The 25,513-nt window shown below is 53.0% G+C and overlaps 1 protein-coding gene across 2 annotated transcripts; it reads left to right on the plus strand.

Moving 5' to 3' along the window:
- The first annotated feature begins 466 nt into the window (after positions 1 to 466).
- Positions 467 to 24,655, plus strand: Usp30 (ubiquitin specific peptidase 30). 2 transcript variants are annotated; one of them, XM_059248780.1, is made up of 13 exons: positions 467 to 571; positions 2,388 to 2,497; positions 3,786 to 3,968; positions 8,569 to 8,672; positions 12,440 to 12,538; positions 12,980 to 13,025; positions 14,349 to 14,443; positions 18,219 to 18,278; positions 18,879 to 18,965; positions 20,408 to 20,488; positions 20,581 to 20,800; positions 23,445 to 23,565; positions 24,020 to 24,655. In XM_059248780.1, exons 1-13 carry the CDS (start codon positions 489 to 491, stop codon positions 24,282 to 24,284), a joined length of 1,554 nt encoding a protein of 517 aa, XP_059104763.1. In that variant the 5' UTR covers positions 467 to 488; the 3' UTR covers positions 24,285 to 24,655. The 2 variants fall into 2 exon arrangements, with proteins under 2 accessions (XP_059104763.1, XP_059104764.1); XM_059248781.1 differs by having other exon boundaries at positions 12,983 to 13,025.
- Positions 24,656 to 25,513: the final 858 nt, after the last annotated feature.

Here is a 25,513-nt window from a genome sequence, read left to right on the forward strand (position 1 = left end):
CCTTTTACCGTGTGGTCCCGGGGACTGAACTCAGGTTATGAGATTTGGTGGCAGGTGCCTTTAGCCATCTCGCCAGCCCACTTTTTTTTTTTTTCCCTAAATCAAAGATGGAACCTTTTTTTTTTTAAATTCTCAGTTTAATAACAGCTTTTCCACACGAAACACGACCCGAGCTCTGTCCCGAAGGCGGAGCGTCTGCGTTTCTGAATGAAGCCTGAGCTTCAGGAGTCCAGGGCCCCGGGAAGCCTCCCTTAGCAACGAATCAGGCCGCGGTTGCTAAGAGAAAAGGAAGCGGGGAGAGCTCGTCCGTCCACTATTGCTGTCCGGCGGCAGCAACTTCCGGTTCGTCGTTCTTCCTTTTCCCCCCGCCGAGGCGGGGTCGCTACGGCGGGTTCCGCCGCCTCGGGAACCTCGCGCACTGGGATCCTCATTCCGCTGCTGCGGGCGGGGGGCGGCGGCTGGCGGCGGCGACGGCGACGGCGGCCGTGATGCTGAGCTCCCGGGCACAGGCGGCGAGGACGGCGGCCGACAAGGCCCTCCAGCGCTTCCTGCGCACCGGGGCGGCCGTCAGGTGAGCGGGCGGAGAGTGGCGGGCCCGGGGCCTCCAGGCCTGCGTCAACCCGGCCGAGACAGAGGCCGCGGCCCAGCGCCGCCTTGTCGTCCCTGCAGTGGCCGCGGCCTGCGAGGCCCCGCAGCCCTTGGCGGTGGCCCCAGACCCGGACCCCCAGGCCCACAGTCTTCCCAGGCCTGCACGTCCTCTGCTGTTTGTTATATGCCAGTCTCCCCTCTGCTGGCAATTCTCCCTTCTGCGTCTCAGACCGCGCCGGTCTCCAAGCTGTCGGAGCCCCTCGGCTATGCGAGGCTGTCCAGTCTGTGCCAACTTAAGGCTCCTCGTTCCTGCTAGGACCCCTGCCTGCACCCCAGCCTGTCCGCGTCTATGTTCCCAAGACCTGGGGCCACACCCCCATTGCTCACCCTGACTGCTGGGACCTGTTGCTTGGAGTTGGCTTCCTGGGATACTGGGGCAGGTTAACAGCGCCTTGTCCTGCTTGGACGCCCCCAGTGTCCAACCTGTCCGGTGTTGGCATGCTAGCGGTGGGAGCTAAGCCTTGTGTAGGTCTTGCCTGTCGTCTAACAAGCTGACCTGAGAGCAGGGCCGGGCTCAGCTCCCAGGGTCTCCTAATCGCCTTATGATACCATTCTGTAGAGGAACCAGTCAGTGAACATTGTGTCCTTCAGTTTCTCCCGTTGAGTGTATGCCAGGCAGGTGTGCTGTGACCTCCTTCTCCAGCAGACTGGTTTTTTTTTAGCCAGGTTCTGTGCCATTCTATGTACTCATCCTGGAAGGACAAAAATTTATTTGAAATTCATGATTAGCTAGGTTCAGTCCCTGGTACTGAGGGGAAAATCCACTTCATACAGTCCAAACATTAGGGTAAGAATGTATTACATATGTGTGGGTACATGTTACACGTATGTGTGGTTTGCCTTAAAATTGTGTTTTGGATACTCCTGCAGTTTCCTTATCTGTAGTAAAGGAATGGTGTCCAGGTTCAAGTCAAGCCTGAAATAAAGGAATCTTTAATTTTGTGAATTTACAGAAGATCGCTGTTGCATTGTTTAGTATTCTCAAAGAGAAATCCATTTCTAAAGCCAGGTGTGGTGCACAGCTCCCTCATTCCAATTGCTCAGGAGGCTGAGGCGGAAGGACTCTGAGTTCAAAGCCAGCCTGGGCTGCAGAGTGAGTTAAAGGCTAGTTTGGGTGACTGAGGGAGACTCTGTCTGAAAAGATATGTAAATAAAGAGATAAATAGGGAGCGCCTGGGGAGGTGGTTCGGGCGTTCAAGAGCTTCCTGCACCAGCAGCAAGCGTGAGGACTGGAGTTCAGACACCCAGAAGCCATGTGAGCACCAGGTAGCCTGGCATGGTCCCTGCACTTGGCAGGAAGAGGCAAGGGAGCCTGGTTAGCTATGTCAGGGAGCTCTGGGTTCAAATGAGGCCCCGCCTGAATAAATAAGGTAGATAGTGTGATGATGAGGCCTCCCAGTGGCATCCCCACTCCCAACCCGCAATTTTGGATCTTAGTGCTTAAGCATCCTGATTTTCAAGACACAATCTCTTTTTTTGGTGTTTTCTCTGGCTGCCTTGGAACTCACTCTGTAGTCTAGGCTGGCCTCGAACTCACAGAGATCCACCTGCCTCTGCCTCCTGAGTGCTGGTATTAAAGGCTGGTGCCACCACTGCCCCGCTTCAAAACACAATCTGACTGGTGTATATTTAAAGCTTGTGGGTTGGGGGGTTATTTTGACACAATGTCCCTCTCCCTGTGTCTGTGTACCCACCTGCTGCTGTGAGACCAAATGACAGCACCGTCTTTTCCTTTTTAGATATAAAGTCATGAAGAACTGGGGAGTGATAGGCGGAATCGCCGCTGCTCTTGCAGCAGGAATATATGTTATCTGGGGTCCCATTACAGAAAGGAAGAAGCGGAGAAAAGGTAGGGCTGGGGCCCTGCATCGTGGTCTTTGACTTGACCCTTTTTTGTTTGAAAGCAGTAGAGGAGGCCAGGGGATTGGGTAGTTGGTCCTCTCATCTTGAAAGTGAGGGCTGTGGTCTATGAAGAGCATTGCAGAGCCCCGCTTTGGGAAGGCTCTGTTTTAGCACCTTCTTGCACTTGATTTTTTTTTTTTTTTTTTTTTGAGACAGGGTTTCTCTGTGTAGTTTTGGAGCCTGTCCTGGATCTCGCTCTGTAGACCAGGCTGGCCTCGAACCCACAGAGATCCACCTGCCTCTGCCTCCCGAGTGCTAGGATTAAAGGCATGTGCCACCACCGCCTGGCCTGCACTTGTTTTTAAGACATGCTTTGTGCTGGCCCGGTGGCTCATGCTTGTAATTCCAGTACTCAGGATGCTGGAGCAAGAGGATGCCTTGCCTTGAGTTCAAATCCAGCCTGTGCTCTAAAGCAAGTACCAGGCCAGGCAGAGTTACCTGGGGGAGGGGTCAGGTGGGGGGGGGGGAGAAACATGCTTTGTAATTATGTTTCAAATGGCTCAATTGTCTGAAGTTCTCATTAATGTGTAATTGTATTTTCAGTCCTGCAGCTGACCATTACATCACAGGAGTGGTTTTTCTGAGAGAGGAGGGCAGGAGAGAAGGGGGAGGAGGAAGCAAAGTCTGTTACAAAATCCGACCCTTGTTAAACAAGGGGTCGTTATGTGTTCTCACGGGTGTCTGAGAAGTTTCATATCCAGCAAGGCTTGATAGCGCACACAGTCAGCACCCAGGAGACGGAGGCACGAGGCTCCGAGGCTAAGGCCAGCCTGGGCTCTGTGTGCTGAGGTCTTGAGTTTTGGCAGAAGAGGGAAAGAGGGCATCCCGTCAGCTGGGGCTGCTGTCTTTGCAGACAGACTGACCAGAGTCAGTGTCTTCCTGGTCCCCGGCGAGAACAAAGCATTGTCCTGGGAGGCAGTTCAGTTGTAGCTGCTGTGAGGACACTGTTCTCTCACTACAGGGGAGCGTGAGGGTGAGGAGGAGGGGGTGAGGGTGAGGAGGAGGGCGTGGCTGCTGCTTTTGTCCATTCACTGTCTGTGCCAGGCACCTGGAAGGCTTTCAGAGGGGACACAGCACAGAGGGCTCTTCTGTGGTTCAGCGTTTACAGCAGAGAATGCCCGGTGCCCAGGCTTGCTCAGGTCGGATCTCAGTTGAGGGCTCCCCTGCAGACGCAGGGTCCCAGGTGTCGGCCCAGCGTGATGCACTGTTCTCCTCTTACCCTCCCGCTCCCTTAGGGCTCGTGCCTGGGCTCGTCAACTTAGGGAACACCTGCTTCATGAACTCGCTGCTGCAGGGCTTGTCTGCCTGCCCCGCCTTCGTCAGGTGGCTGGAAGAGTTCACCACCCAGTACTCCAGGGACCAGCAGGGGCCCCACACACACCAGTGCCTGTCCTTGACGCTGCTGAACCTCCTGAAAGGTAGAGTGGGCACTTGAGGGGTGTGCATCCTCAGTGACTAGATGACAGAGAAGGGCTTAGGAGCCACTTTGTAGAGAAAGACATGGCGGAGGGGGTGGGGGAGGGGGTGGGGTGGGGGAGGGGGGGGTGGCACTCAGAACCTAAGAGGTTTAGATGAAATCAGATTAAAATTTACTTTCTAACTGATTTTTATTAAGATCAATTCGATCCAAATTAAATCAGTCAGAAATGTTAAGAAGTTGTATTTTGTGTGTGTGTGTGTGTGTGTGTGTGTGTGTGTGACACAGCTTACATTGGACGGTGTGTGTGTGTGTGTGTGTGTGTGTGTGTGTGTGTGTGTGACACAGCTTACATTGGACGGTCTCTGTGTGTGTGTGTGTGTGTGTGTGTGTGTGTGTGACACAGCTCACACAGGACGGTCAGGACAGCTCTGGTTCTTTGCTGCTGTGTGGTCCTGGGGGCTGACCTCAGGTTGTGAGTTTGGTGGCAGGTGTCTTGACTTACAAAGCCTTCTCACCAATAAAATAAAATGGAACCATCTATTTAAAAAATAGTCAGTTTAGCTGGGGGTGGTGGCGCACACCATAATCCCAGCACTCGGAGGCAGAGGCAGGCGGATCTCTGTGAGTTCGAGGCCAGCCTGATCTACAGAGGTAGTTCCAGGACAACCAGGGCTACACAGGGAAACCCTGTCTCGGAAAACCAAAAATAAGTAAATAAATCCATACCACACAAGCAGTTCAACTATAAGAAGTTTTTTAAAAAGTGAGTGTTTTGGCCCAAGAAATAAGATCATTCACGAAAGAAATACAAATAAAGGCTCTTAGGATTTGTTTCTTTTTGCCTGTCAGAAAAGATTAAAAAGCAGATTGCGAATTCCAGAGCCTGGCAGCTGTTAGCCGGGGTGTGCACACACTGCGATGGGGTGGCGTTTGGTTTGACCTTTCTCGAATGTGCTGTAGAACGCCGTGGGAGCCCTGCACCATGGCCGGTGCCATCTGGCCTGAGCATCTCATGGCCAGAAGTCTTCTTGGTGGCTGCTGTGAGTGTCTGGGGAAAGATGTGAAGTGCTTTTTATTTGTGTGTCTGTGTGGGTGCCTGTGCTGGCCAGGAGAGAGCGTCGGGTCCCCTGGAGCTGGAGTTACTGGCAGTTCTGGGAACCGAACTTGAGTCCTCTGTAAGTGCAGCCAAGCTCTTGACTGTCCAGTCATCCCTTCAGCCCCTAGGGATTTGAAGTCTCCTGTCCAGCCTCATTATTTCTAAATCCACATGCAAAAAGGTTTACATTTGTTGATTTACCTGTGTGTGTGTGTTTGGGTACATACGCATGGCATGGCGTGTGTGGAGGTCAGAGGACAACACGTGGGAGTCTGTTCTCCTTCTGCCCCTTGGTTCCTGATCCAGTTCAGGGCATCAGACTTTGTGGCAAGCACCCTTGTCTGCCAAGCCATCTTACCAATCCCAAATTCAGTTTTGAGCAAAAGTTTTTTTCTTTTAAACTGTTGAACTGTCCTTGATGGCACTTGTTAAAATCTGGATATCACACTGTGCATGTGCAAGGGTCTCCGGCATGTTCGTAAGCACCCAGGGTTGTGGGTGCCCAACAGAAGGCTGAGGGGCCAGTGGCTTTTACCGCAGTTTGCTCTCTTTTAACTTGGGAGAGGGAATAATGTTAAGTTAAAGGAGCGGGAAGAAAATACAGTGTGGTTTCATTTCGGCGATGTAAGAGCTGATGGCTGCTTTCTAGGAAGAAGTCTCACACGGAGGTGATCTCGGTGCGGTGCTGCAGTTAGGGACAGTTTTAACGAACCACGCTGCTGTCCAGCTGCCGAAGCACTTGATGCTCTCACAGTCGGAGCAAGGGGCTGGGAAGGGTCCCCCGCAGAGCGCTCCCTGCTCGGGCGTGTGGACCCCCACCAAAGGCTGTGGTGGCGCGTGCTGCAATTGTAGGAATGTGAGGTAGACGGGCGAGGCCCCGAGGCCCACTGGCCAGCCAGTCTAGCCAATCAATGAGTTCCGGGATATCACTCAGTACATGCACACTGTCCTTGATGCTACTTGTTAAAATCTGGATATCACACAGATGAGTGAGTGTGTCAGTCTCAAAAAATACGGTGGAGAGTGGTAGAGGAAGAAGCTGGACATCTAGCTCTGTCCTCCATAGACACACACAGCTACATATATGTGTATGAGGTGCTGTGACGGCCAACTCTGGCCCCCATAGACACACACATCTACATACATGCACATGGGGTGGTGATTTTTTCTAGCATTGGCGTTTCTCTGGTGATAAGTGACCACAGCAGCTCTTCATCTGCCTGTCGGCCATTGTTTTAGGAGAAATGACTGCTCAAGGTTCTGCCTGTGTGTGAGTTGGGTTGTTTAGGGTTTTTGTTGTTAGTTTTTAGGAGTACTTTTCCATTAGAATTTTTTTCTTTTAAAAATTGATGTGTATGGGGGGGGCGGCACATGTATGTGGGTGTCCTGGAGGCCAGAAGAGGGCATTGGGTCCCCTGGAGCTGGACCTACAGATGGTGGTAGCGGCCTGGCGTGGGTGCTGGGAACTGAACTTGAGTCCTCTGGAGGAGCAGCAAGCACTCTGCCGCGCGGCCTCTGCGGCCCTGGTGCCTTGTGCATCCTCCTCCTTAACCTTTGCCCCTCCCTCATTCGCGGCTCAAGGTGTCTGTGACCCCTGCCGTTGAGCCTTGTTCCAGGCTGCAGCAAGCGTCTCTGCACACGGCCATTGGTGCACAGAAGTGTTTCTTCAGGTAGACTGAGGAGCTGTGCTGGAGGTGGCAGGTTATGAAACTGCCAGTGACCTTGCCAGATTGCCTCACGGTGTTCCAGGCAGTCGTTGACATTTTCCCAGGAGTGTGATTCCTTCTCGGCTCTGCGGCCTTTGTCCTGGAGGGTGAGGGCTGGGCCAAGGTGCTCACCTCATAGGTAGCTGCCTCCCGTGCCCTGGCCCTCAGGTTCTGGCCATGCCAGACAGCTCGGATGGGGCTGTGCTGGGGGCAGGAGGTCAGCAGTGTTCTCACCCCTGGAGTCAGAGCTCTGACTGCACACCAAGGGGTGGAAACGGTCTGCCCTATGTTATGTGTGGATCACAGGACCTGAGACCGCAGATCCTTCCCTTATCTCCCACTTGAGCAACATGGCCCCGCGCACTGTGCCTGGAAGCCTCTGGTCAGAATGAGAGTCAGCACTCTGTGGCCTGTGACCAGTCCAGGGCTCTCTGTCTTCTGTCATTGTTGATTGTGTGTGTGTTTGTGTGTGTGTGTGTGTGAGAGAGAGAGAGAGAGAGACAGACAGACAGACAGACAGACACTGTGTAGCCCTGGCTGTCCTGGAGTTCCCTATGTATCCCAGCTGGCCTCGAACTCACAGAGATCCACCTGCCTCTGCCTCCCGAGTGCTGGGATTAAAGGCGTGCGCCACTACACCCAGCTTCGATTTATTTTTTGTTGTTTATGTGTCTGTGTGCATCTGTGTGGGTATCCTTGGAGACCAGGAGAGGGCGCCAGATCCCTTAGCTGGAGAGCCACCGATGTTAGTGAGAGGCTCTGAACTCCAGGCCTCGTGATAGAGCTACAAGTGCCTTTAACCACTGCAGACCCCTCCAGCCCTGGGCTGTCTGTCTGTCAGTGCCCAGTCTCTGTGTGTCGTTTTCCTGCGGCTGCCTCTGTGCTTCACCCACGGAGCCGAGTAGTTGGACAGCCTTCTACCCGAGGGAGAAGAAGCCGACCCTAGGTGTAGATAGAGCCGTGAATCCCTACCCGACCCAACTCTATCTTTTCATAATTTACATTCTTCATTGCTATTATTTGGGATGGGTCCTTGTTCTGTTGCCAAGATTGGTCCCGAATTCCTGGGGTCAAGAAATCTTCCTACCTTACCAGTCCTCAGTAGCTGGGACTGTGGCCCATGCACTATGCTAGACAAACTTTTGGGTTTTTTTGAGGGTTTTATTGTACTTTTGGTTATGAAGTAATGCATTCGTCTGCCTTATGCATCCTAACACACTTGGTGCCTGGTGGTCAGAAGCACATGAACATGAGTGAAGGCGGAGAAGCCATGGCAGAGCCCTGGGGAGAAGTGACCCAGGGCTTGGCCTAGTAGTGAGGGTCCTTGAGAATTATGAGTTCAGATCACACTCAACTGACTTACAACACCTCTCCTTATCAGTGATGGTAATTTGTATCTTCCTGAAATCTTAAGGTTCATTCAACAGTGGCTGGAGGGATGGCTCAGCAGTTTGGAGCACTGACTGCTCTTCCAGAGGTCCTGAGTTCAACTCCCAGCAACCACATGGTGGCTCACAACCATCTCTAGTGGGATCTGATGCCCTCTTCTGGCATTAAGTTATACATGCAGATAAAGCACTCATATACATAAATAAATAATAAAATCTTTAAAAAAAAAAGATTCATTCAACAAACATGTTATGCCTCCTTGCTGACTCAGCAGCATGTAAGGCTTCAAAGAGGTGAGGGAAGAGGGGGCTGTGGTGTCACCTGGCGGGGTCGTCACTTTGCATGTGGTGTGCAGCATTCCTGGTTGGTTCTGCTCTGACCCAGTTGTCTTTCTTTCTTGTACCCAGCTTTGTCCTGCCAAGAAGTCACCGAGGATGAGGTCTTGGATGCAAGCTGCCTGCTGGATGTCCTGAGGATGTACAGGTGGCAGATTTCTTCCTTTGAAGAACAGGTGAGCACTCCAGACAACAGGCTGAGCTTGGAGAATCCCTTTCCCTAGGGACTGGGTGCGTGTGCGTGCCACTGGGGATCAGGCCCAAGGCCTTGAATATGCTTGAATATGCTAGGCAGGTGCTCTCCCACTGAGTTATATCCCTTGCTTTTCTGTGACATTTTAGTGGTGTGTGAGCAGAGCTCCAGTGTCTCATTGCTGCCCTGATTAGAGAGGACACGAAACTCTATGTCACTTTGGCACGGAAACCGTGGTCACAAGGGAGAGCTTCTGGCTTTCTCTGACTCTGCACTCTAGGTGGTGAGAGACCTTCTGGCCCATACCCTTGTTCTAAAAGATCCGTCTTCAGAGGGGGCTTAAAGTGTCCCCAGGCCCTGAGCAGGTGTCCCTCACGGCCACAGGACTGGGTTCAGGACGCTCTCCCTTCCTTTTGCCCCTTCACTGTGGTCTTTGGAATCTGGCATGCCTCCTCCTGACCACTGTTACCTAGAGCGACCCCGAGGCTGCGGCCAGCAGGACTGGCCCTAGGGTGACACCCTGTGCTTCCCCGGCACCCAGGCACAGCTTCAACAGCTGCATCTCCAAGTGGCCTAGTCCCACTTTGTGTATGGGAGGGGGGCAGCCCCTCAGAGACTCTTCCACCCTGGGGCTGGATGAGGGGCTGTGGAAACATGGGAAAGGGGTGAGTGGCCCCCACCCTTGATCTCACAGATTTATCTTGTTCCTCCCCGATCGGAAGCCATGTTTGTGCCGTGTTTCAAACACAGTGGGTGATGAGTGTGTGACAGTTTCTCTTGCTGGCTGCTTTGTATGCTAGAATGTGTTTCCATCTCCATTTGGAAATGACCTCAGCTGCTGGACTGACTCAGCGGTCCTTCCCTGTGTCCTAGCTGAGAGAGAGACTCAGGTCGGTCCCCAAGGACATTTTAAGTCCCACCCTTCTGTCAAGGACCTGCTCAAGCCAAGTCACCCTTGGGGCTGTTTCCCAAAGTCAGTGCACAGCAGTTGATGGGCCAGTACTGATGTAGCCACAGGGAGGAGAGAGCATCTTCAAAGCAGACAGAGCATCGGTCCTGCTGTTGGTCTTGCCCACATCTGCACCATCTTGCCATCTGGTTAGTCCAGAACCAGATCACACTGTTGGGCAGCCCATTTTGTGTCTAAACCAGGAGCTGTAGGAGATGCATGAGGCTCAGTCCTTCATGTGTGTTACCTAACTGCGTCCCTGTGCCGGCCCTGTAAGGAGTCAGGGTACAGTTGGGAACACAGGCTCAGAGGAGCAAAGTGACTTGCCCAGTCACCTGCTGTGTCAGTGGCAGAGCCGGGATTGGAAGGGTCTGGCACTGAGGTGCACACGCATCCCCTACCCTCTTCTGTAGTATTACCGCTTTCCTCACAGCCCGAGTAGCCTGCAGACCGGCTGGCACAGGCTGCTTGAGTACAGGAGGAGCCAGCTGTCGGCTGCTGCTCCTCCCTGACAGGGCTGGGCTCTGCTTGTGCTGTTGGCTAATGGCGGCCTCCACACCTGCCCCTGGGTGAGCTCTTGCAGCCTGGCAGGGTGAAAAGGGGAGCAGTGGGGATACTGTCTCCACATGAAAAGTTCAGAAAGGACTGGGATGGAGCTCAGTCAGATCCCATCCCCAGTACTGCAGATTACATTAAATAAAATAATAAAGTTTGGTTTTTCGAGACAGGGTTTCTTTGTGTAGCTTTGGAGCCTGTCCTGGATCTCTCTCTCTCTGTAGACCAGGATGGCCTTGAACTCACAGAGATCTGCCTGGCTCTGCCTCCCAGTGCTGGGACTAAAGGTGTGTGCCACCACTGCCTGGCTAAATTAGAAATTTAAAATTATGAACTAGTGCTCTGGTTTGCTGTGACTTCTGTTTGAAGAGTATCCTAGTTAGGGTAGTAACACCATGGCCAAAAGCAAGTTGAGGAGGAAAGGCTTACACTTCCACACCACAGTCCATCATTGAGGGAAGTCAGGACAGGAACTCAAGCAGGGCAGGAACCTGGAGGCAGGAGCTGATGCAGAGGCCATGGAGGGGTGCTACTTACTGGCTTGTTCCCCATAGCTGGCTCAGCTTGCTTTCTTATAGAACCCAGGGCCACCAGCCCAGGAACAGCACTGCCCACAATGAGGTGGGTCCTCTTACATCAATCGCTAATTAAGAAAATGCCCTACATAGGCTTGCCTATAGCCCAAACTTTTTTTTTTTTTAAGATGTATTTATTTATTATGCATACAGTATTTTGCCAGCATGTATGCCTGCACGACAGAAGAGGGCACCAGATGTCATTATAGATGGTTGTGAGCCACCATGTGGGTGCTGGGAATTGAACTCAGGACCTCTGGAAGAGCAAGCAGTGCTCTTAACCTCTGAGCCATCTCTCCAGCTGCAGCCTCCAGCCCAGTCTTACGGAGGCATTTTCTGAGTTGAGGTTCCCTTCTCTCTGATGACTCTAGCTTGTGTGGAGGTGACATTAAAGTAGCCAGCACAACAGGGAAGCATTGTCAGGGCATGATTGGCAGCTGAGGAAAGGTGGGAGGCTGCTGCTGGGACCCAGCCCAGAACAGCATAGCTCAGGTGCGGCCTAGGCAGGGCCTGAAGAGGTTTGGAGTTTGGGGTGTGTTTAGGAGCTGGGGTCTCGTTTCATGCTGGTTTGGCCTAGTGGATGGTGGGGAGGAGAGTATAGTGACTGGATTGTTGTCAGGGTGTCCCTTAGAGCAGGGGTGGGGGTAGGAGTCTGAAGGATGGAAAGGGGAGGGGGCAACACTGAAGGTCAGGACAAGCCTGACGTTGGAGTAAGCTTGGTGTGCTGTGAAAACACAGAAGAAGCCAGGGCTGGAGCCTGTCTCTGAGCGTAGGAGTTCTCAGGAGCGTGTGGGCCTCATTCTTCTCTAGAAGGCCCTGCATGCCGGTCAGGGGAGGCCTTTCTCTGTCAGAGCTCGCCATCACTGGCTGGATGTGGACCTTACAGAAGCTGGGTGAGCTCAGTGTCCAGTGTGCTGGCATGCATGTGACCCTGGTTTCCAAAGCCAACACCGCAAAGCCAAAAAGTGAATAAAAACTGAAAGATCTGATTACTATGGCCTGAAGCTGAGCTCAAGTATGGGATCTGCTCTTACCAGTGTAAAACCGTCACCTGCACCCGTGTGCAGTGAGACTCGGGGTGGCATCCACAGGCCTGCAGCCCAGAGCCTGTGCGGGGGAGAGAAGCCACGATCAGCGAGCAGGCTGCAGCAGCTTGGGAAGCAGGTCTTTGAGATTGCTCCTTAGAGGCATTTCCTGCTGTAGGACCCAGCAGTGGCACCTCCGGGCACGTTCCAAGAATTGTAAGCAGAGACTCACGCAGGTGTTTGTACATTTACATTCTTAGCAGAGTCCCTCACAGAAGCCAGCGGGCAGAGCACTGCAAGTGAAACGTTAATCTAATTAGTCTTTATCAATAAAAAATCAGGCTGGGCAGTGGTGGCGCGCGACTTTAATCCCAGCACTCGGGAGGCAGAGGCAGGCAGATCTCTGTGAGTTCAAGGCCAGCCTGGTCTACAGAGCGAGATCCAGGACAGGCACCAAAACTACACAGAGAAACCTTGTCTCGAAAAACCAAAAAGAAAAAAAAAGCTCCCCCCCCCTGGAGTGGGGTACAGGTCTCCTTCAGTGAGTGGGACCCTGAGTAAGGGTCGGGTCTGCCGCACATGGCGTGGGTAATGAGCCTGGCCTTGCCTCAGGAGCCTCTCTCAAGGATGCTTTGTCCTTTGACAGGATGCTCACGAGTTATTCCATGTCATCACCTCCTCACTGGAAGACGAGCGGGACCGCCAGCCTCGAGTCACACATCTGTTTGACGTTCATTCCCTGGAGGTAATTCAGTGAGCGCAGGACACACGGTCTTTGTAAGGCCTAGACGCGAGCGTGAGACCCAGTGACCGGGAGTGCAAGGCCGGCAGGCTCCTTAAGAGGCCTGTTGCTGCAGCTTGGGTTGTGCTGGAGGAGAGATGGGCTTGTTTTCTCTGTTAGAGGGGCAAGGGCCACGGGGTTCCCTGAGTGAGTGCTCGTCTCCTGTCACAGTGTAGAGTTGATGGTAAGGGGAAGGATCCCAGTGAAAAGAGACATGTTTTTGCGCCCACCGCAAAGGAACTCGTCAGAAACCAACCAGAGGGCGGGTGGTGCCACCTCAGAAAGTGGGCTGTGGACAACGTTGGTTTTGATGTTAGAGGTGTCTCGGGGACTCGTAAGGCTCCTGGTGGTAAGGGCAGTTAAAAGGGTTGCAGTTGAGTTTTTGTCTCTCTTTTCTCCCTACAGCAGCAGTCAGAAATGACTCCCAGACAAGTCACCTGCCACACGAGAGGTAGTCATTTTCCATTGATCAAATGTGTATTTCTGAGGAAACAGAGAGCAACTGTGTGCCTTTTAGATAGGACAGCACTGTGTGTGTGTCTCTTGCTGCCTGCGTCCAGCTGGGGCTGCGCTGGACCTCCATGCACCTGCTGAGGGCTTGGAGTGTTCTGGAAACAGCTTTGAATGAGGAGCTGAGTCCTCCAGCCCCAGCCTGACTCGGCTCCTCCCTCCACTTCCTCTTACTGAGGCCCCTCCCCTGAAGTTTTAGGTCCCGGGGAAAAAATTCAGTAAACAGAATCTGTCCTTCAGCTTTCACCACAGAGAATCCTAGGTCTCTTGAGAAATCTTTGTTTTCTCAAGAGTTGAAATCAGTACAGCCTCTGGGTCAGTAGCAGTCGGGCTGGCGGTCAGTCCCGGGCAGCCCCAGGCAGTGCGGCCTCTCATCAGAGGCCACAGCGGATACAGGGGACAGTGACCATCTCCATCAAATGAAATTTACAGGAGCCAAGGGTGGGCTCACATCTGTAACTCCCACATATGCAAGGCTGAGGCAGGAGGATTTACTGTGTCTTTAAGGCTAGCCTGGGCTCTCTAGTGAGTTTCAGGTCAGCCCGGGTTATAGCATAAGACCATATTTCTGTGTCTCAAAAAGAGAGATTGAGAAGAGAGATGAAGTAATTTTCCAGGTCACATGACTAATAAGCAGACTCAAGACCTCACTGAGGACTGCCTGATTCTAGAGAGAGAGTTTCTCACAAGCGTTTTGTCCACTAACCCCCATCCTAATCAAGGAGCAGCCTGGTTCTGTACAAGTTGTTTATTCTGAGCTTCCCTTGCTGTATGGGATGCCTGTGCCTCCTGCTCCCTCTCCACATGCGTGTGCATCTGCAGATCTCATTAGCATCCTCCCCTCCTCCTGCCCTCTCCACATGCGTGTGCATCTGCAGATCTCATAACATCCTCCCCTCCTCCTGCCCTCTCCACATGCGTGTGCATCTGCAGATCTCATAACATCCTCCCCTCCTCCTCCCTCTCCACATGCGTGTGCATCTGCAGATCTCATAACATCCTCCTCTCCTCCTCCTGCCCTCTCCACATGCGTGTGCATCTGCAGATCTCATTAGCATCCTTTTCGGTGTCTGCTCCATGGTCCACAGCCTTACACACGAGCCTTAAGGCTCTTCTGTGAGGATGAGACTGCAGGTCAGCAAGGAAGACTCACTGTGCTTCATAGGAAGTTTGCTACGGGAGGAATGTCTGCTCTGTGCTGAGGAGGGTGGAGTCTGATGGGGTCTTGGGTGATGTGCCATATCAAAATGTGCTTTGCTCCCAGGGTCTCCTCACCCCACGTCTAATCACTGGAAGTCTCAACACCCTTTCCACGGAAGACTAACTAGTAACATGGTGTGCAAACACTGTGAGCACCAGGTAAGCCCCATGACATCCCCTGGGAGACTGCACTTAAGTCAAGCTGCAGCAGAGGGCCCAGAGAGTGCAGGCTGGCCTCGGGGCAGCCTTGGTGATTGTCTGTACTCGGTCACCTGGGTCAGTGCCGGTGTCACTGGACCCTCAGGTGACATCTGCCCTGGGAGCAGCAGGTGTGGCATGCTGTCGATTGCAAGATTTCAGGTCCTAAGCTTGCGAGTCTGCCTGCTCATGATGCGCACAGCAGATCTGAGGAGTGGGGGGGCTTTAGCTTTGCATTTGAGGATTCAAACCTTTCTTTATGGAAAAGCTCCAACACAATACAAGGAGAGAATTTTACAGCTGTTACATCAGTTTTAGAACATTTTTAACACACTGCCCTGTCCCCTGTAAAAAAAAAAAAAAAAAAAAAAAATACCCCAAAACCTTACACATGATCATTCTCTCCTGAACTCCTCACAACCACTGATGTACCTCTGTCTGGTGGGGGACAAAGTCTAGACTTCCCAGGCAGAGTCCTGCCGTAGGCAGCCTCTTTCGCTTAGCTCACTTGCATGCAGGGTCTTCTCTTTTGTGGTATGTACATGAGCATGTCCTGCTGTTAGAACCTAGTGACAGCTCTGTCACTTGGCCTTGACGTGTGTGCGTGTCTTGTCCACACTCAGTTGAGGGGCCAGCACTGTCCTGTCTGACTCGCGGAATCCAGCCTTCGCTGCGGTCACAGAGTCGTCCCCGCTCCAGGATTCCGCTTGCTTCCCTGGCCGTCCAGCCAGCCCATCTGGAGTCCTGACCTTAGTGTGGGGGTGGTGAGGGCTCTCTCACGGCCCCTGTCAGCGAGTTTCGAGAATACTTTAACGGTCATCACCGTGCTGTGTGCACGCCCCTGAGGTCTGTGCCAGCGTCTCCCCGTCCTGCCTTCCACCTCCACAGTCACCGGGCTGCTGTCTGTGTTTGTCTGCAGGCGACGTCATGTGGCGATGCCCTCCAGGTGGCTTTGTGAGGTGCTGAGCTCATCTCCTTCCAGTACCCACCCCAGAGAGATTGAATCCATCATTCAGTGATGCTCTTGGTGGCTTGGTTGACTTGAGCCAGAGTGTGGCTATGGTAGCCCAGGCTGGCCTGGAACTCTTATCCTCCTTCCTTCCGTGTCTGGAGGGTGGGATCACAGGTGTGCACAGACATGTCTGGCTGATGGTAACTTTTTGAAGGCTCTCCCTTTTGTTTTCCACGGTGGCAGCCTCAGTTTGGGCTCCTGCCACAGTGTAACAGGAGTTTCTGTTCCACCCTTTTGCCAACATGTCTTGTCTTTGTGGGCGTCTGTGCCTGTCTGAGTGGACACCACTTGTGAGCCTTGTGTCTCTTGAGACATGGCCTCTCGTGCTCTATAATTTGCCACATCGGCTTGGCTGGCCAACCAGTGAGCCTGTCTCCTCCTTTCTGGTTCTGGGATGGTTTTTTTTTTTTTTTTGTTAATGTAGGTTCCGGGGTTTGAACTCGGGTCCCTCATGCTTGCAGGGCCGGCTCCTGACCACTGAGCCATCCTGACAGCCACCCTCTTGTCTTTCACAGCAGCCCTTTAAGTAGAGATGCATCCCTGGGGTGTGATAGGGCGTTTCCTGACAGCTGGAGTTTTCCATGTTCCTGTCGCCATGCTGGGTCTCCTTGGAAAATGGTTTTTTGTTTTGTTTTGTTTTGGAGGGGTCATTTGTCAACCTCCCTTCCTTCTGTTCTGGCTGCCTTCTCCCTCCCTCCCTCTCTCCCTCCCTCCCCCTCTCCCTTCCTCCCCCTCTCCCTCCCTCCCTCCCTCTCTCCCTCCCTCCCTCCCTCTCTCCCTCCCTCCTTTCTTCCCCCTCTCCCTCCCTCCCTCTCTCCCTCCCTCCCTCCCTCCCTCCTTCCCTCTCTCCCTCCCTCCTTCTCTCTCTTTCTTCCCTTCCTTTTCTTTTTTGTTGTTGTTTTTGGAGCAGGGTCTCGTGTAGCCCAGGCTAGCCTCTCACTGATCCTCCTACCTCTGCCTCCCGAGTTGGAGTATTACAGGCATTGCTACCACACTTGGTTGCTTATCTTTAAGAATTTTGTTTGTTTTAGGGTTTTTGGGGGGATGCTGCTGATTTATGAGTCCTTTGTATACTTGGACCTCACCCTCCTCAGGGGTGTGGTTACAGATGCTTCTTACTCGGTAGTTGCCTTTTGGCGAGTGTTTTCCTTGTTTTGATTGACATCACCTGTGACTAACATGTTACCTTTTTTAAAATAAGGTTTGTATGTTTTAATTTCTTGATGTGTGTTGCCCATTCATCTCTGACTTTTCCTTTCCTTTATCTATATTTTGAAGCTGTTGCAAGTGGAATTAGGAATGTTTTATGTTCTAGGTCACCAGCACATAGAACTGCAGCTGTTTGTTGAGCCATTTTGTGTCTTGAGATCTTACAAAATTTGATTATTTATTTTATTTTTCACAGTTATGGGGACTTGACTCCCACAAACACTCTGTCCGGTGCATGCATACCCTGTACATAGGTGCACTAGTGTGCACACACTCACAGACAGACACACACACACACAGGCACACACACAAGCACACACACACACATACACATGCATACACAGTGTAAAGTTTCCTTTTCCTTCTTTGCAGTAAGTTCTCTGCTGAGATTCTCTGTCTGTCCGTTGGCGGTGTTGTTTCCCTCTGCCCTGGAGCGTGTTCACACCACATCTGTGGCACAGTGTGCCGGTGTCACCCCGGGCTCACTTCTCATTGGCTGCTGCCTCCCCTTCCCTGCGTTGCCAGGTGTTTTTACTGCGTATTCAGTGCAGTGGAGACCCTGGGTTCTGCTGTCCCTGGAGGACATGGGTTTTGTAGGCAGGTGTGCACACCTGTAATCCCAGCTATAAAGAGAGGGAGCCTGGAGGGCCAGGAGGCCAAGGCCAACCCCAGCTACATAGTGAATTCAAGGCCAGCCTGGGCTACATGAGACCCATGAAAACCCCCACAAGTACACACACACACACACACACACACACACACACACACAAAGAAAATGGATTTGTTTTGACAGGTAGTTTCTTTGGCTCACATCCCAAACCCTGTCTCCTTCCTTAGATAACAAATGCCCTATTCTGTATTTACTTCTGGATGTTATGTCTGCGGAGACTCTCAAGGTCCCCCTGCAGCTGTGTGGCTCTGTGGGCAGCTGTGGAACAGACAGGAGTACACAGAGTTCAGGGCTCCCCCTCTCTGTGACCACCCTGGATTGTCCTCCACCATCGCAGTCCTGAACAGTGCTACTTTTCTCTAGTGCTGTGCAAAGTACGCGGGAGACCTCACCGGGGGCCACTTCTGTCCAAATGGTCCTGCTTCCAGGGATTGCAGGTCCAAGCTACCCCGTCACCTCCCACAGGGACGCTTCTTCATAAGGCAGCGTGGCCATCTGTGCAGGAACGCACGTGCTCCACTGCGTTACTGTTCCTACAGCCTCACTCTGTGGACATCTGCAGTTGTCTGATAACTCCCGAGGCTTCAACTATTCCTGTCTGTGATGCTGTCCAGGGCACTGATGGAAATCCTGCTAGTTCATACCAGTTCCGTGTGTGTGTGTGTGTGTGTGTGTGTGTGTGTGTGTCCAAGCTGCTGGGTTGAGTGCATGCTCTAGAACTGTCTTCATTCTGCTGTTTCCAGTTGTGGTGCATTGTATTCCACTGTGTTAGTTTAACAGCTGAATACTAACCTGTCCATCTGTCGACTCTAAGCTCTTTGGATTTTCTGCAATGTTCGTTTCAGAGTCCTGTTCGATTTGATACCTTTGACAGCCTTTCCCTCAGTATTCCAGCTGCCACTTGGGTACGTATTGATCTGTGGCTTGAGGCATTTCATGTGGCCCAGGCACTAAGTGTCACAGACATGTGGCCCATGTACTAAGTGTCACAGACATGTGGCTGCCTAAGCCGTTCTGGCTCTGATGTCAGGGCCTGACTGTGGGAGAGAGAAGGTGACACTTCACCTCACTGAAGACATATTGTGCTTTGTGCACACACCTCAAACTCTAATAAGACTGTAGCTCTGTGTGCAGGTGCAGAGTCTCTAAATCTCCACCCCTCACCCCTCCCCCAGGCCTGTGCAGGTGCACAGTCTCTAAATCTCCGCCCCTCCCCCGGCCTGTGCAGGTGCACAGTCTCTAAAGCTCCCCCCTCCCCCGGGTCTGTGCAGGTGCAGTCTCTAAAGCTCCACCCCCACCCCCAGCCTGTGCAGGTGCACAGTCCCCACAGCTCTGCCCCTCCTGAGTCGGCCAGCAGTAGCAGCGTAGGGGTTGAAGGACGCTGGGGTGTGTTTGTGGAGCTCTAGCCTGTGTACTGCAAATGCAGCTCTGGGAGGCGGCCTGCGGCCTGCTGGGTTCAGCACAGCTCTCATGTGAGCTGTGCTAACCGCCCACTCCCGCTCTAGGGGCACCCGCTGACGCTGGACCACTGCCTTCATCATTTCATCTCATCCGAGTCGGTGCGAGACGTCGTGTGCGACAACTGTACAAAGGTACACATCCCAGTGCCGCCGCCCAGCTGGCACCAGGTGCTTCTGGGGCACCTCATGCCACCCCGAGCGTCCACTGCCCGTGTCCAGGGCATCTTTCAGCTGCTGCCATTCTCCTGCCTCCTTTGCAGATGGCTGCCTTGTTTGTTTCCCAGCTGAGTTCTGTTTCTTCCACGGTGTTTACAGAAAAAATCTTAAGACACACCCACTCCGGTTTGTAGCTTCTCCATTCCTATCATCTGTGTCCAACTTCTCAGTTGTGCCAGATTTCCTTCTGAATCCAGAGGAAATACATAGACTTTGGGGGGCTGACGGGGTGAGTCCACACAGCTGCATATCACACACACACACACCAGCATGGATGATGATTCCTGACATGAGTCCACACAGCTGCATATCACACACACACACACACACACACACACACACACACACACACACACACACACACACACACACCAGCATGGATGATGATTCCTGAGAGCTGCATTCCTCATCTTCCTGCTCAACTGCAGGCAGCTTCACTGAAGTCCCCTCTTTCCCAGCAACCTCTCCATTTATGTCCTCCCCTGGGGTGGGTGTAGGGGCTCCTGAGTCTTGGAAGTTCCGGTGACCTTCCTGAGCCTTGCATGTCCTTGTGAATTCCCAGGCCCTCCTAAGCTTCCCTGTACACTCCAGAAGAGGAAGCCTTAGTTTGGAGGAAGTGGAACCTGGGGTGATGCTGGGTAGCAGCCAGGCGGGAGTGCTCATGGGCGCCCTCTGGTGTCCATGTGGAGATCTGACTGCTGCTCCACCTCCAGGGTCTCTGCTTTGGGCAGGGCCACAGGAGCTGAAGTCCACTTCCTGCCCCAGTCCCACGATCAGCAGAGTGATTCTGAGGCTCTGAGGCAGGGAGCTCCAAGGCATCTAGCATTGTCCCCAGAAGCCACTCATGTGAGACTTCTGAGCCAAGGGTGCAGGGTTGGGTGTCACCCAGACTTCTTAAGCCTCCTGCTGTGATTGGGGAGGAGAGGGTGAGGGGAGGAGAGGGGCCAGGGAACCCACTCAGGATTTGTGTTGTAGAGTTATTTATGTATGTGAGTGCTTTGTCTGCATGTATGTCCGTACACCATGTGAGTGTGGGTGTCCGAGCAAGTCAGAAGAGGGCATTGGATCCCCTGGAACTGGAGTGACAGATGGTTGTGAGCCGCCATGTGGGTGCTGGGAACCAAACCTGGGGCCTCTGGAAGAGCAGCCAGTGCTCTGAACTGCTGAGACAGCTCTCTGTAGCCCTCTCTCCGTAGACTCTGTGAAGACACAGTTTAAGCTGTTGACGCTTTGGTTTCCGCTCTGTCTCCCGTCCATGGCTCCTGTCATTTAGTGACTAAGGAATCTGAGGTCAGCCTGCAGCTCCGCTAGGTGTCTGCTCCTGCCATCCTCAGACGTGTGCTGTTGCTTTATTGCAGATTGAAGCAAAAGGAACGTTGAATGGGGAGAAGGTGGAACACCAGAGGACCACTTTCGTTAAACAGTTGAAACTAGGGAAGGTGAGCCCGCCTGTGCATGAGGTCAGCCATGTTTGAGGGGCTCTGTCGGCTCCTGACACCCCTCAGCTCCGCACTCTCCTCTCTGCCCACAGCTGCCCCAGTGCCTCTGCATCCACCTCCAGCGGCTCAGCTGGTCCAGCCATGGCACGCCCCTGAAGCGGCATGAGCATGTGCAGTTTAACGAGTTCCTGATGATGGACTTCTACAAGTACCGCCTCCTGGGACACAAACCCAGTCAGCATGGCCCCAAAGCCAGTGAGAACCTGGGGTCCGCCCTGGAACTACAGGACACACAAGCGTCCCCGAAGCCAGGTGTGTGCTGTGGGACGCTGCACAGGGAGGGTTGGGGTCCCCACCTTTGACTCTTGGGGAACTCACACTGGCTGTGCAGTGGTTGGCTGACTTCGTAAAGGCAGGATTGGGGGCGGAAGGGGAAGGGCTTGGTGTTTCATCTCTGCAGCACTGAAGTCGGAACCCAGCATCTCACTTCCGCTAGGCAAGCGCTCCCCCTGAGCTACAGCCAGCCAACATTTCCTAAAGAGCTCAGATTACCCAGTAATGAGACATGTGGTTCCGAAACTGTTGGGAACTTGTCAAGTAGGCCAGGGTGGCCAGTGAGCCAAGTTTCCGCATCTCTACCCCCACCCCCCATGGCAAGGGCATGCACCTCCATGAATGGCTTTTTTTTTTTTTGACAGGGTCATAATGTAGACCAGGCTGGCCTCATACTTGCCTCTGCCTCCCAAATGTTGGGATTAAAGGCATGTGCCAGGGGCTAGAGCAGAGGTTCTCAACCTTCCTGATGCTGCAGCCCTTTAGTACAGTTCCTCGTGTTGTGGTGACTCCCACCACAAAACTATTTTCGTTATAATAGTGCAACAAAATTGTATATATTTTGTACTGTTATGAATCCTAATGTGAATATCTGATATGCAGGATATCTGATATGTGACCCCTGTGAAAGGGTCATTTGACACCCTCCCCCCTCACTGATCTTGAGCGATGGCTCAGTGGTTAAGAATACTCACTATCTGCTCTTCCAGAGGACCTGGGTTTGATTCCTAGCACCCACAAGGCAGCTCACAACTGCCTGTAACTCCAGTTCCAGGGATCTAGTGTTATCCTCTGACCTTCATGGACACCAGGCACTCAGATGCTCCGCAGACACACATACACATGAAATAAAACTTAAAAATTAAAAAAAGGTCTAACGCTACACCCAGCTTCTGGCTTTTTTAAAAAGTATAGGTTTGGAGACTCAAACTCAGCTACCCGTGTTTGTAAGACAAATGCTGACTGACCAAAGCCATCTCCCAATCCTCCTCCTCCCCTCCTCTCCCCTCCCCTCCTCCCCCCTCCTCTCCCCTCCTCTCCCCTCCTCCCCCCTCCTCTCCCCTTCCCTCCTCTCCTCTCCCCTTCCTCCCCTCTCTCCCCTCACTTTACCTCTCCCCTCCTTTCCCCTCCTTTCCCCTCATCTCCCCTCCCTCCCCTCCTCTCAATTCACCTCTCCCCTCCCCTCCCCTCTCCTCCCCCCCTCCTCCCCTCCCCTCTCCTCTCCCCTCCATCCCCTCACTTCACCCCTCCTCCCCTCCCCTCTCCTCTCCCCTCCATCCCCTCACTTCACCCCTCCTCACTACAGTTGCATGGCCTGACAAGATGTCACATCAGGGAGACTGCGGTTTGCTCTCACTAGCTCTCTGGGTGTGGTGGTCTGAATGGCCCCCAAAGGGAGGACCTTGTTGGAGTAGGTGTGGTCTTGTTGGAGGAAGTGTGTCACTGTGGGGGGGAGGGGCTTTGAGGTCTCTTTCTTAAGCTTCCCTCAGTGTGACAGTCGACTTCCTGTTGCCTTCTGATCAAGACGTAGCCAGCACCATGTTGCCTGCACGCTGCCATGCTCCCCGTCATTATGATAATGGTCTGAAACTAAGCCACCACCTCAATTCAATGTTTTCTTTGTAAGAGCTGCCGTGGTCATGGTGTCTCTTCACAGCAATAAAAACCCTAAGACCTTGGATAGACGTGGGGAACAGCCTAGGCAGGGAGAGCCTTGGCCCCTGGCTCCTGTCCATGCTAAGGATCTCCTCTGCTTTCTCTCCCAGGCTGCAGGGTGGTCCCTAATGTTCAGAGCATGGTGGGCGTGACCACAGAGGGCAACAGTGAGCTCCTTAGTGTGTGCAGCCCCACATGTATGACATCTGGACTGCTGTGCACACTCAGAGCAGGCGTCCCAAGTTGACAGAGCTAACGAGAAGGCTTGTAGTACCCTGAAGCAGTAAGAGACACTTCTGGTGGTTACTGCTCGGGGGGGGGGGGAAGCTCCTGGCCTCAGGAGAGTGGAGGCTGGAGCACCCCAGTCTCTGAGCTCCCTCAGGCACAGAACTGCCCACCTCACTGGGGTTTGCTGCTGTTGTTTGGTTGGGTTTTCCATGACAGTTTCTTTGACAGCCTTAGCTGTCCCAGAACTCGCTCTGTAGACCAGGCCGGCCTCAGAGATCCGCCTGCCTCTGCCTTCTGAGTGCTGAGATTAAAGGTGTGCGCCACCACAGCACAGCTTCACCTCAGTGTTGACAGTGCACAGTGAGAGCCTTGATTTACATCAGAACAGGGCAGCTGGTGCTCAGCAGACACATGTCATTGGCAGGTTCAGGGTCCCCAAGCAGGGCAGCTGCTGTCCCACAGACACTGAACAATGTGGGAGAATTCACCCATCAGTCCAGTGTGAGTAGTGCTGTGGAGTGCATCTTCAGGATGATCGGATGCAGGTGATTGCTGTGGAGTGCATCTTCAGGGTGATCGGATGCAGGTGATGGCGTGTGCTGTTTGCCCATACCTGCACCAAGGAGGCATTTTAAAACCAGCTTGGGCTGCACTGCATGACCCTGTCTGCAGCCAAACAGAAACCACAACCTGTTGTTTGCACAGATCAGTTGCCCATCTTTGTGACTGTCTCTTACAGGTCTGAGTCAGCCGGGGGCCCCCAAGACCCAGATTTTCATGAATGGCGCCTGCTCCCCGTCTTTGTTGCCAGCCCTGCACTCCCCGATGGCCTTCTCTCTGCCGGTGGTTCCTGACTACAGGTGAGGAGGGGGGCTGAGGAGCCCTCTGTCCGCTCACTGCTTCTGCTGTTCCCAGTGTCCGAAACAAGCTTTTCACCAAAACAAATGAAAATACAGAGTAATTTTCTCTTTCATTTCAAGGTAGAATAACATTGTTACTCCATGTAAAGTAAAAATTATGGAAGTATATGAAATCTGCATCTGTGCGTGCATGTGTGTAAAGTGTGAGGAGATCTGGTCCCTGGGATTCCAGCTCGGCAGCCTGTGCAGCCCTTAGCCCTGTTGGAAGCGTGTTGCATGCTATGTCCATGGTAGCAGAGTGCATGCTGCCGTGCCACAGGCGGAGAGCTGCATCGAAGAGTGTGCATCTGCACCGTTGCGCTCGGCTCCCGTAGTGCAGCACACAGCGTTGGTGTTTGGCTTTGCCTACACGGCCTGGCTCCGTCATAACAACTGCATTTCTCCCGCCCGTCAGCTCCTCCACGTACCTGTTCCGCTTGATGGCAGTTGTCGTCCACCATGGGGACATGCACTCTGGACACTTCGTCACTTACCGACGGTCCCCACCTTCGGCCAAGAACCCTCTGTCAACCAGCAACCAGTGGCTGTGGATTTCCGATGACACCGTCCGCAAGGCCAGCCTGCAGGAGGTCCTGTCCTCTAGCGCCTACCTGCTGTTCTACGAGCGAGTTCTGTCCAGGGTACAGCAGCAGGGGCGGGAGTACAGGGCTGAGGAGTGACGGGCAGCCCGGAGCCAGGGCCCGTGGTGAGGGCCACGTCCAGGATAACAGAAGGCATGCCACGTGTACGCGTGCAAGCAGCCCCGCTAGAGCCCCTCAGCCCTGTGTGTATTGTGAGAGCAGGCTCCACACGGGGGCCTGTCTACGCAGCGCTGCCAGGGTGTACTGGAAGGTGTCCTCACGTGAGGACAGCCTCCATCGTGTCTGGAACATCTTCCTCATCTGACACAGGTCATTAAAAGACACAGACTCCAGCGGCCACCCTTTCTGTACTGTAACATGCTAGGTGTTCTCAGAGGACACTGCCTTTGTCTGGTCCTCTGACATTCCAGCATAGATCTTTATTTTTAATAAGAAGGCCCTAAATATTACGACAAGAATTAGTGAAATTATTATTTTTTTTTTTGAATTAGTGAAATTATTAAAGGCAACAATTCAGAAGAAAAAGTGCCTTTCCCTTCTGGTTGTACTGGGAACAGGCATGTCCTAAGAGTCACAGGCACAATGTTGGGAAAGCCCTCGTCCTTCCAAGTTACTTAGAGGTCAAAAGAACATCTAAGGATGCCTAAACAGCATGGTAGCTCATGCCTGGAATCCCAGCACTCAGAGGCTGGGCAGGAGGATCACTGCAAGTTCCGGGCCAGCCTGGGCTACATAATAAAACCTAGTCTCCTCCCCAAAAGCCTGGAGAACACCTCCCTACCTTTGGGTATGCCTTTTGTAATCTTCAGTTCTCTATATGTAGTCAAGGTCACCGGCCAGTCCCACCCCGAGCCTTTTCCAAAACTGTGCTGTCTACACTGTCTGCTGATCCTGCTTCTTGAGACAGCTTGCTTTGTGTTATTAGTTCCCATAATGGGGTCTGCAGGCAAGAGCCTGGGCAGGGTGGCCTGAGAGCTGAGCTGGGCGGAAGAGTGCACGGGCCCAGGGCTGCAGGCTCTCTGGCCTTGTAGAGACCACAGTGAGGAAGACAGCGTGATGTTTGAACAGAACTGCAGCCAACATCCTGCCTGTATGCTCTAGGACCACGTTCTAAGAGTGTGTCTCCACTGACCTTGTAAGCACAGGGTGCGCTGGGCATTTCTTCTGTTTTCAGAGAAGTTTCACGAATAGCCCAGGGATGGAGGAATCTCGAGGGCACAATAGCACCTCTGTTTCAGCTAAGTTTGTGATTTAAAAACAAAAACCAAATTCAGACGGACTCTTCCAATGTAAGATTTGGAACTAGA

The sequence above is a fragment of the Peromyscus eremicus genome, chromosome 23 (genome assembly GCF_949786415.1).
Source record: "Peromyscus eremicus chromosome 23, PerEre_H2_v1, whole genome shotgun sequence".
NCBI classification, from domain to species: domain Eukaryota; kingdom Metazoa; phylum Chordata; class Mammalia; order Rodentia; family Cricetidae; genus Peromyscus; species Peromyscus eremicus.

Bases quoted from the DNA above. Each gene is read 5' to 3' on its own strand.
- Usp30 (XM_059248780.1), top strand. From the start codon at position 489: ATGCTGAGCTCCCGGGCACAGGCGGCGAGGACGGCGGCCGACAAGGCC. The intron at 13,026-14,348 runs GTAGTCATTTTC...CTTTGCTCCCAG, and splicing joins AGTCACCTGCCACACGAGAG to GGTCTCCTCACCCCACGTCT. The intron at 20,801-23,444 runs GTGTGTGCTGTG...TGTCTCTTACAG, and splicing joins ACAAGCGTCCCCGAAGCCAG to GTCTGAGTCAGCCGGGGGCC.